Raw genomic sequence first — 11,882 nt, 5'->3', positions numbered from 1 at the left:
GACCCTGCTTCCATTCTTTAAATTTTAATTTTTGGATTTCTCTTTTACATTATTTTTTTTCAAATTTCAAGTTAATCGAATTGAATTATTTAATTATTTAATTAATTTAAATAAGTAATTTAATTTTTCGAATTCGAATCGAGTTGAATTTTACAATTCGAACAACTTGAATAACTCAAATAATAGATTGTGTAAATATCTCTTTGATCCCTACCAATTTTGAAAATGAGCAAATTGATCACTTTCAACAAATAATTCAAAATAAATTTTAAATATTTATAAAAAATTTCAAGATTCTTTAAAATTATAAAAGAATTTCTAAAAATTCTAAAAAATACATAAAAAACTTTTATTTTAAAAAAAGTCAAAACAATAACTTTGAGGACCTAAACGAGTAAATTGCCAATTCAAGTTTATCATACAAAAATATTTCTTTCTTATTTTATTTTGGAAGAGTTTTCAAATATATACAATTTTAAATTTATGTACTCTAAAAGGAAATTAGTTAATATTGTAATAAGATTTTATTTTAACATGTTTAATTTTTTTAATTTAACTCGAATAATTTCACTCAATTCGATTCAACTCGAATTTTATTTCACTCGACTTGATTCAAAAAATTTCAAATCGAGTTAGGATGATAAAATAGGGCTCGTCAAATCGATTAACTCGAAAGTTTTTCACTCAATTCGATTGAACGCTCACCATGAGCCTTAATTTTAAAATTGGTGACCTTCTTCTATTTTTCTATTTTAATTACATTTTAATACATTAAGTATTAGAGAACTATTTTAATAATTTTACACTAATTTTATTATAGTAGAAAAAAAATGCAATATCTCATTAAAACAAAAAAAAACAGTATTATAAAATTTCCGAAAATTACAAAATTCTTCTACAAACCGGGTTAAGCCACCAGCAGCAGCAGCCGCCATCCACCACCGTTGATATCATTATCGACCCCAAACGTGCTCACTACCACCAACTAATCAGCAGCACCACATCCAAACACCATCACCATATAATTCCCCTTCAGCTGCTCACCCCTCGCATAGCATAGCATAGCATCCCTTACCCATCCCATCACATAAACCGAAATTCAACCCAAAACCTAACAGCCTCCACCTTCATCAACCTCACTCACGCCACCACCTAACATTGATAAAATTATTGATTAATACTATGTATCATATCTAGATTCTTTGATAATGGTGTTGAACAACTTGGCTGATTATATGAAACTAACTGGACGCCTCAAACTTTAAAGAAAAACCTCACTCTTATTTCTTGCTTTTCATATAAAAACTCATAAGCTCATCATTTGCTTATGTACATCTTTCTTCTGTTTAATTCTCCTCTTTTCTTCACCATATACCCTATGATGTTAAAAATGCTCAAACCAGAAATGGAAGGCAGAGATTTGTCTCACATGAATAAAGTTTGACTCCAATGAAACAGTAGTCCCCATCTTTGCATGACTGTCTTCTGATTCAATTTTAAAGCCATTTTCGATTTCAGGATATGAAAATTCCCGTATAATCCGAGGTGTTCGCCATTAGCTTTTAGAAGCAGCTTACAAAAAATTTCCCGTATACATCGTCTAAATCCCACATCCAGAAGATACAAAGCGACGACGCGAAAAGCAGCTATAAAAGAAGCGGGCTTGGACTATGCATGGCATACCTTTAACGGCCTTTTGGCTAAGATCAAGTGTAGTATCTGTTCTTATCAGTTTAATATCCGATACGTGGGCCTTCGACTCACAAGATATTAAATTTATTATTTGAGGGGGAAGGTACATGACAGTAGCTTGCTACTGGGGCTCTCGAGCGTCACCAATGCGTTACACTACTGCTTGGGCCTGGCGCGCCTCACCTAATTTTTAGTTCGAGATTGCTCATCTCCAGATTCGTTTCAGCGTAGCAATTTTATTAATAAAAATTATTATAAAAATCAAAGACGAACTATTAATAAGACTTAAGAGTTTTAAGCAAGAAATTGTAGTCGAACTGGAATCTGTAAGCAACTTATACGCCATCCAATCTGGAATAGTGTGATATGCAAACATTGGAGTATTTAAAGCGGATATAAACTTATTTACTTCCTAAAAATATATGAATACGGAATGCATGTACAATAAAATTAGTCAACTAAATTCATCCGAATTTTATCGTATTAAAGATGGAAATTTCAAAGGTTGCACTTCAAAGACCATCCATTAGCGATTTCAAGCTTTTCACAAGTCTCATTTGTTTATTTTATGAGTGACAATTGCATCAGTTTGACAGTGGAGTTGATAAGGTGTGAGTGTTATCTGTTTTGGGTTTTAACATAGGCAAAATTAATTAATCATTGCTAGTTTCAAAAGTGTGACCTCTCTCTTTTAGTAATTAAAACTATGATTATTGAGGTCTACTTTTCCAGCATAACTTGGCTTATAAATTCTTTTTCTGATCTCTCCATGAACCATAGCTAGCGAAGTTACTAGGATTTGATACTAATGGCAAAAGGATTTGCACTTCAGACACTGCAAATGAGTTCAAGGAACCTGTAACACAAATACACCCATGAAGGGATGGCTTCTTCATAACTGTGCCATAAATCCTCTGACAGAGGGATGTATACCAATAGCACTAAAAGGAAATGTCAATTTAACAAACATATTTATTAAAAAATTAACCTAAATAAGTTTGATTGAATGGTAAAAATTCAAATGTGAAAAATTAAAGAAGTCTGAATTTTAATCTTATTATGCGAGTAGTGAGAGTGTTTTCATCTTTTCCCAATTGAGTTCATACCCAATTAACTTATAACACGAATAAATTTATAATATGTATGGATATGCCATTAAAAAATGAAACTAATAATTTTATTGATTTAAACCCTTCCAAAGTAGCATAGTATATAACGTCACAACTTAACCCCCAAGCTTGACCCAAACCTTGAAACACCACTTGAGCTGCTAAGCTTGGCCATCGGCACCACCATCCCCAGGGCGGCCCGGGCGAGATTGAGCTTTGTCCAGTGCTTCAGTGAAGTCCCTCACAGCTTCCTCTATCAAGCTCTTGATGGTTTCCTCGTCAAAACTACCGTTGTTCTCGTTATCAAATCCTGCATCAACACCAATGTCACTCAGTAAATGATCAGTCAATTCTACAATGGCTTTATACTCAGCAAGCAATCTCTTATGTTCTTCGAGTGCTTTTTCCAAAGCTATTAGCCTTTCTTCCATGTATATATTCTCATATCGCATCCCTTCCAGTTCAACTTTCATGGCTTCAAGAACATTCTCTGCATCCTGTATCAATTGCCCAAAAAAATGAAAAAGAAAAGGGTGAATGATGGATGAAGAAGAGGATTTGAGACCGAAATGATTGAAAGGAAAGGATGTTTACCATATCAGAAACAAGTAAATAAAAACAGAATTAGAAGGCGGAGAATGAACAAGAACTTAATATGAAAGGGTTTTGGTACTTATAAGCAATTATTATGACATATGATGGGATAAAGTTTTTGTTCAAAAAAGAAAAAAAACTGAAAACAAACTTATTATTATATTTCAATATCAACTGTTTTGGTATTTAATGATTAGGACATTGGGTTTGCTTAAGTAGGGAAATGGGATAGAGTTTGGTTTATAGTTGGAGGTTGACATCACATACACTGAAATGCAAACCATATATGGTCCATGGTCCATAGTCCATAAGTAAAATCTTAGAAACTGTAGTCCATAGTCCATATGTAAAATCTTAGAAATCATAGTCCATGGTCCATATATAAAATCTATTATATTAGAGTCATAACAAAGGGGAAAATTGGAATAGCCTATCAAAAACTAGCATTGAAGCTACAATGATCAGCATGCCTAGGGATATGGTATAGGATTTTATTAGCGCTTTTATTTTTGCTTATATATTTTATTAGCTCTTTGAAGTGCATAAGATTTCAACCAAATACAACTCGATTGGGAAAACATCATGCTTGTCTAATCATCTGAATCACTGTTTTTGTAATTATCCTTCTAAGATTTACCTCAAACCAACCAACTCCATTGGCTAAACAATATGCTTATCCAAATCTCCTATTATTTTTATTATTTTTTTTAATTTTTTAAAGTATTCATTTGAGCGAGTTCCATGCCTAAACTTTCGCGTTTTATAGACTTATTAAAGAGGTGAATATTAACCACTAATTTAATTAATTTATTAATAATAATGAATGTGATCATATTTAAAATAAAGATTATAGATATAAACATTCAAAACCCAAATAAGATAAATACTGCATGTAAACAATTATAAAATTTTTTTAGTTTAAATTGTTAATAATTTGAAATGTTAAAAGGAAGTTTCAAAAGTGTGAAACTAAAGCTAAATGCAAATAAACTTAGACATCTGAATTTAAATATTCTATATCTTTTCAATTCAGTTTTTGGAATTAGATTCTCTATTTTTAGTCATTGTGATAATAAGGTTTAGACTGTTCATTCCATGAACAACATTGATAAGTTTAACATTTTTTTCTATATCGGTTGATTAGTATAACAATGTTTTTGAATTTTTTTTTTAAATATTTTTAAGAAACAAGGAATTAAGACTAAGAGAAACAAATGTAGGTTATTAGGAGCGCATACAACTCACTGTCTAGTTTCTTTTCTGAGTCGCGGAAAGTTTGTGATCTCTCGGTAGAGAGGTATAGAGTGGAAAATAAGACAAATGTCACCAAAAGGCAGAAAAAGCTTCCTTTCCACAATTTTTATATCCTTAAAATAAAAATCAATTAAGTCCTCCTAAAATAATTAAAAATCAATTAAGCCTTTCGTATCAATATTTTTCACATTAATCGTCATATCATCATTTTTTTCCACGTCATCTATCATGTCAACATGTAAACTGTCATGGGCTTCGACAGAAAGCCATAATAGAAGGGCTCAATTGGATTACTAACTTTCAATTAAGGCTAAATTAATTGTACTTTTCGACTAAGGGCTAGTTTGATTTTTAAATTAGTCTACAAGAGCTTTTTTAGTACTTAAGCTAATAATTTATTTTCAAATTCTTTTGTGAGATGAATATATCAATTATATAAATTAAAAAATGTTCTTTGTATTGCTCCTACAATCACACATGTGGCTCTACCACCGCTTTCAAACTTAAAAAATCATTAGTGATATTAGATTATATATCATAATTGGATTAGTAGAGAGAGGAACTACTAAAATACCTATAAAACCTTGATTCAACTCTCATGTTTAGTCTAAGACTTATTACATTATGACATACTGATGTGGTCGCATAAAGATAATTTGCGCTTAAGTATGGAGATGGAGATCCATTGTTTCAAATTCTACCTAGTTATGTAAAAGTTCAAGCAACTATCTATGTTTGCCATAATTTCTCTGCATTCCGGATTTGGAATTATAAATTGTGCTCATAATGTACATTACATACGATATCCATCTCATGTTAATGAAAATTATTGTTATTATTAATAATCTAATGATTAAATTTTTTATTTACTTCACATTTAAAATGTATGGTGATATGTATTGATAAACCATGCAATAATTAATGGAATGAAATTGAAAAATTAAATTAATTTTATACTACAGAGTAACCCCACGTGTATGTATTGAAATTTGAATGAGCTAATTACTAAGGTAACTGGAAAAATTGAAATGGAAGATATTGGCTACTGATGCAGGCCTAAATAAAGATGATCTGAATGAGAACCGATCTCCATAATGCATGGCTCCTTTGATTCAAAGGGGAATCTTTTGGGAGATATACAAAAGTGGGTTGTTATATATTGGCAGGTAAAATATAGGCTTGGAGTGTGCTACGGTTAAGGATGTCAAATTGTGAACCCAAAAATGGGCTTTGGGTAATGAATTTCCATTATTTTCTTCCACTCACAATGCCCTTTGATTTCATCAAATAGTGGATGGCTGTGTCATATGTGAACTAAAGCAGCATGTCCATGTAAGTTTTCAACTTACAACAACAATATTCCCAACTTTGATTGCCATTCAACCTAAACTTGCAAAGCTGCATGTCCATGCATTTCATTGCCTTTTAAACTAAAACTAAACTACTGCTGCTTCTTTGACCATTGCAAATGCAGTATTTGGATCCAATCCACCCAATCCAGTGGAACAAAAAATGTGGCGAAGCATGCATCTCCCCCACCCTCCATCAAATTGCACCTTATTTCATATCATTCTTTTCAAACTTTTGCTCCTTAACACTCTGCTTTTCTCGTCTAATTAATTTGCTTCTTGGATGTTGATTTTGTTTTGTTTTGTTTTTTTGTAATCCCAAATGCAACTATCAACTTTTACATATATTTTATGGTGCCCCGGTTTCTGAATCACGTGTGGCCCCAATAGTCAGCGCCTTTATAATTGGTTCACTTAAAATCCCACATCGGGAAGCGATCCTGAGAATTGCCGACAAGCTGGCTTTAAATAGAGCGAACCGTGAGTTCAGAAAGCGTACATTCGACCAACTACTTGATCTTATCTGAGCAGAAATCTTGAGGTGGCTGTCCCTCTTTGCTGCCCGGCGCAACCTTATGGCGCTGCCGGTGGCTCCGCCTGAGGGTGGAAATAGAGTGGGTTATAAAAGCCTTTTGTTATTTTCTGCAGTGAAGACTGCCTGCAGTCGAGAGCCTTTAGTGTCAGAAACTGAACATTGGGGGCTGTGATAGTCTAGCGGGCTGAAGTCTCAGTTGGAACATTTTTGGCAGCAGGAAGTGAGTTTTCACGTTTTATAACGCTGAAAACCATAGATTTAGCTAACATTATTATCTAAGTCCAAGCTGTAAGGAAGTCTAAAGCCCAATCTAACGGTGGACAGACAGGTCGACTTACTTTATATTAATTGCAATTAAAAGAAAAAGCAAACAAGAACCCTATCTTTAAATAACAAATTAATTATAGTATGCAATTAAAGCATACAAAAATGATTGGTAAAACAAATATTGAACTAAAAATGTCTTTCCATGACAGAGAAGCAAATAAAAAAGGGTTATTACCTCTAAAACCACAATCATAGTTCATGTCAATTATTCCCCTCATCCTCTATTTGAAAGGTATCATAGAAAACATCTATCTTTTTACATCTCTTGTTTCTTTTGTCTTGTTTTTCTTTACAATTTATAAGTTGGTTGTTTATAGACCACAGTACTCCATGTTTCATGTTTATTGTATGTTAATTTTGGTATATCTTTCTTGATTTGTATTCTGACGTGATTGTTTGTAAATTTTGAAGAGAGAGATGGGGGATAGGCAAGCGGGTAGGTATTGGTGTTACATGTGTTCCCGAGTGGTGAATCCAACGACAGCCTGAATTCCAATGCCCTCTCTGTGATTCTGGGTTTCTGGAAGAAGTGGGCAGCATAAGATCCCGTTCCAACACCAATCACGCCGCCATCGATACAGAGTCTCCCAACAGTCTTTCACTTTGGGCTCCAATCGTGCTTGGTTTGATTGGTTCATCATCACAGCTGCGTATCGCAAGCAGGGACCAAGTAACACAGGATGATGAACTGGGGAGAGAAGTGGAGTCCTTGATAAGAAGGAGAACCTCATCTTCAGCCCTGCCCCTTAGGATACTTCAAGGTATGCGTACAGTAGCAGCAGCTTCTGAATCAGAAAATGGTGGAAATGGAAGTGGTAGAATGATCTTGTTTGATCCAATCAATGATGAAGCCTTGGTTGTCCAAGGCTCATTTGATGTTACTAACCGTGTTCATACTCATAACCCAAGTCATAGGTCTGCCGGCTCCTTTGGTGATTACATCATGGGACCTGGTTGGGATCTTTTGTTGCAGTATTTGTCTGAGAATGACCCAAACCAACATGGAACTCTACCAGCTTGGAAGGAAGCAGTTGAAGCAATGCCAACTGTTACTGTAAATGGCAATGTGCAGTGTGCAATATGTTTGGAGGATATTGAGATTGGAAATGAAGCAAAAGAGATGCCGTGTGAGCATAAATTCCATGATGGGTGTATTATTCCTTGGCTTGAACTTCAAAACTCTTGTCCTGTCTGCCGGTTTCAGTTGCCGTTGGACGATTCCAAGACCGAGCCAAATGGCAACAGGAATACTGGCAGGATAGGAACTGGAAGAAGGTATTGGATCCCTATTCCATGGCCTTATGATGGTTTAGTCACCTTACCCGGTTCTCAAAGTGAATCCACTTCACCTCCCTCATTAGAGGCTATTCCAGGAAGTGAAAATGCAGCTCAGGGAGATGATAACTGAACATTTTTATGCATATATTAGTCTGCAATGAGCTTGTCTTTTTTGCTGCTGTTGGAAAACAAAGAATTTATATGTATTTTATATCAATAAGCTCTTGAAAAAAGGACAAATCAAATTAAATATTTCTTCATTCATGTGAAAATTGTTCTCCCACATTCAATCAAACATGTTGATTAAAAAAGCTACCAAAACTAAGCTAAAATCAGATCATAAACTAACTGTCAAGATCTTAATCACTGAAGGGTACAAAGACACAACTGAATCTCCAGGTTTGATTAGCCCCTTTTCCTTACCATATTGAAGGGCAAACTTGGTTGTTTCCTCAGTAGACTCGGCGTAAGAAGCTTTTACCGAACCGGAGCTCAAAACCGGGATCAGACCCCTGAAGATAAGGCAATGCCTTGATGGAGCTTCATCATTGCATGACCACTCAAGGGAATCTGTTGTTATCTCTGGGATGATCATAGACAAAATAGGCACACTTGGCCTATACTTAGCCACCAGCTTTGCCGTGGTTCCACCTCTGGTTAGGACCAAAATTAAAGAGGCGTTAATGGACTCGGCTGTCCTCACAACTGAGGAAGCCAAACTCTATAATGGGCTCATAGGCATTGGTGCACTCTCCATTATTCTCTTGAAAAGATCCCCATAGTTTATAAAGTTTTCAGCTTCCGTGCAAATTCTGGCCATGGTTTGAACAGCAAGGTCAGGGTATGCTCCAGCAGCAGTTTCTCCACTTAGCATGACACAGTCGGTACCATCGAGAACCGCATTGGCAACATCAGTGACTTCGGCTCGAGTCGCCTTGGAGATTTGATCATAGACTCTAGCATCTGAGTTGCAGTCACCACAGGCTTTCCTTGTATATTGGCCTTAAGAATCATCAGTTTTTGAGCCAGGAATATCTTCTCAATTGGGATCTCCATCCCAAGATCACCTCTTGCAACCATAAATGCATCTGAATTTGCTAGAATATCATCAAAGTTAGTAACCCCTTCTTGATTTTCAACCTGCCAATCCACAAGCAAATATGTTCAACATGAAATCAAAACACATATATTCTACAAATCTCATTGTCTATTAAACAAACTGCAAACCTTTGACATTAGAAGAGTGTTATTTCCATGCTTTCCCAACAGCTTTCGGACCTCCACAAGATCCGAACCTTTACGAACAAAAGACAAGGCAATCATGTCAACCTTATTTGGAACACCCCATTGCAAGATATCCTCTTTGTCCTTGTCTGTTAATGTTGGAAGATCAACCACAACACCTGGAAGATTGACTTTCTTCCTTTCACCAAGAACAGCGGAGTTGTCACAACGACAGTGGACCAATCCCAATTCCTTGTCACAATCCAAGACAGTGAATGTGATTGTCCCATCAGAACACAAAATAACACTCCCAGGCTTCAAATCTTGAGCCAACTTTTTGTAACTCATACAGATTGTATTCTCATCACCTTTTATGCTATAGTCAGTGCTGATAGTAATCTCTTTACCCTGAATGAGTTGTATGGGCTTCCCATGCTTCAAAAACCCGGTTCGGATCTCCGGTCCCTACATATTCATAGAAATTGGTAAAAACAATCCGTTGTCGGAAAATTAAAATTCCCCAGTTTATGCTTTGCAACTTTTAAATCCTAAAGGCAAACTAACTACAGGGTACATTATCCTTGAAAAGAACAAAGTTACTTTTAAATAAAAAAGATTAGCTTTGAAACATGATAGAAAGTTTCAATCTAAGAAACTCCATTAAATTGAAACTTGAAAGAGAAGTAAACAAGAATAACACCCTTCTTTTTTCAATGAAGCACTACTGCAATAATGTTAGAAACAATCCATAAATCAAACATGAGATCTTCATGAAAAGAAAAGTTGACAAAAAAGAAAGAAAAAGGTTACCTTAGTATCCAACATGACAGCACAAAGGATGCCGGTGTTGAGCATAGCGGTCCTTAGATTATCCAAGGTTTGCTGGTGGTATGCATGGGAACCATGGGACAAGTTGAAACGAGCAACGTTCATACCAGCTTTCAAAAGCCTCTCGATCATCTCCACCGACCTGGAAGCTGGTCCTAAGGTGCAAACTATCTTTGTCTTCGGCCTCACAATGCCCTTTCCGCCTGTTAGCACCCTTTCCATAGCTAAGAAAAAGAAGGCACAACACAAGGTTTAGGGTTTTGTGAGGGTTTTTAGGTTTTTCTTTCTTTGTTGTGAATGGCTTTCACATGAAGTTTAGTTTTTATATAGAGGTTTTACGTGCAAATAACAACAACAACAATAATAATAATAATAATAATAATAATAATAATAGAGCTTGAATTCCATAGGGGTCAAGGATGTTTAGGCTTTTGTTTTTATTTTTGATAATTGATTTTTTTCTTTTAATGTCATGATTTTTTATTAAGAAAAAATATATATTAATTGTATAGGTTCAAAGTTAAATAAAAACTAGCTCAAAAAGAAAATATTCAAATTTCGAATTCACTCGCCTTCTACAGTTAATGGATGTGTTTTCTTCATCACTGAAATTTTAAATTTGTCATTATATTTATTGATATTTACCTTTTTTTAATTATTTATTTTTACCATTGTAAGAGTATTATAGTAAATTTATTACTATGCTTTAACTTAATATTAAATATATCTTTTTTTTTTGTTTTTTAACCTCGCCACCAAATTTTGTTATTTTCAATTTTAAATTTGAATCACTTTGAAGACAAAATTTAATCAAATTAATATTTTAATATTCTATTTTAATAGTTAATAATAAATAAGTTATTATAATATAAAAAGTAAATAAATTTATATTTAATAAAAAAACTTAATTCTTTCTTTATTATTTGTTTTTCTAAAATTTTATCATCTTTATTTCATTGACTAAAACCTTTTATATTAGTTTATTGTTATAATTAAAAAAATATTTGGAAGATTTTTTTATTTAAAATTTTGTCTTCAAGTCATCTGAAATCAATAATCAACGGTAAAATATAAGTAAAATCCTTAAAGTTGATGCTAAAATTCAGTAAAATTAAAAGCAGTTACAAAATTCAATAGTAAAGTAGTGAATTTGTCTATGATTTTAAAGTAGAATCGATGTGAATTAAAGTATCATATGTATAAATAGTTAAACTTATAATTAGAATATATTTAGATTTTAAATTAGAATAAATTTAAATAGGGTTCACACGTAGTAAGATTTAAACTAAAATAAAATTTACATTGAAAATCAACATATGCATAAACACGTATAATAATAAGATTCAAAATTCTAAAAAATTTCATTAATAAAATATTAATTGAAACAAAATATAATGAAAAATTTCTATTATAAATATTGATGATTGTTTAATATATTATTTTGGGAAAATATTTGTTACCTTGTAAGTGAAATTTTCAGATTTCACAATCAAGGTGAGGGGTTGATAAATGTATAATAAATGTCTTTAAAAAAAGAGATGTGATAACTTTTTAAGGCTATTTGTGTAATAAAGAAAATTATATATATATATATATATATATATAAATGTCACTAGACACTAACTTCTTTAATTATAATTAGTCTTTTTTTTTATTCGATTATTCTTGTTCTTATGCATTTACATGTAAAAA

The 11,882-nt window shown here is 33.3% G+C and overlaps 2 protein-coding genes, 1 non-coding gene and 1 pseudogene across 3 annotated transcripts; 2 read left to right on the top strand and 2 right to left on the bottom strand.

The window, feature by feature from the left end:
- The first annotated feature begins 1,679 nt into the window (after nt 1-1,679).
- Nucleotides 1,680-1,875, top strand: LOC121213327 (U2 spliceosomal RNA). The gene has a single exon (XR_005908710.1). It is a non-coding gene; the product is annotated as a U2 spliceosomal RNA (small nuclear RNA).
- An 841-nt stretch (nt 1,876-2,716) lies between these two features.
- On the bottom strand, nt 2,717-3,526 carry LOC107894712 (uncharacterized). Its single transcript, XM_016819960.2, has 2 exons — nt 3,396-3,526; nt 2,717-3,298 (listed from the first exon to the last, which is right to left on the bottom strand). The coding sequence occupies exons 1-2, from the start codon at nt 3,396-3,398 to the stop codon at nt 2,963-2,965; spliced, it is 339 nt and encodes a 112-aa protein (XP_016675449.1). The 5' UTR covers nt 3,399-3,526; the 3' UTR covers nt 2,717-2,962.
- Nucleotides 3,527-7,277: 3,751 nt separating this feature from the next.
- Nucleotides 7,278-8,268, top strand: LOC107895000 (E3 ubiquitin-protein ligase SIRP1). The gene is made up of 2 exons (XM_041084774.1): nt 7,278-7,296; nt 7,391-8,268. Exons 1-2 carry the CDS (start codon nt 7,278-7,280, stop codon nt 8,266-8,268), a joined length of 897 nt encoding a protein of 298 aa, XP_040940708.1.
- A 110-nt stretch (nt 8,269-8,378) lies between these two features.
- On the bottom strand, nt 8,379-10,547 carry LOC107894999 (pyruvate kinase, cytosolic isozyme-like; annotated as a pseudogene).
- Between the last annotated feature and the right edge of the window lie 1,335 nt (nt 10,548-11,882).

The sequence above is a fragment of the Gossypium hirsutum genome, chromosome A13 (genome assembly GCF_007990345.1).
Source record: "Gossypium hirsutum isolate 1008001.06 chromosome A13, Gossypium_hirsutum_v2.1, whole genome shotgun sequence".
Lineage (NCBI taxonomy): Eukaryota > Viridiplantae > Streptophyta > Magnoliopsida > Malvales > Malvaceae > Gossypium > Gossypium hirsutum.
Note: the sequence above shows the minus strand (reverse complement) of the source record. Positions and strands in the feature narration are given on the sequence as shown.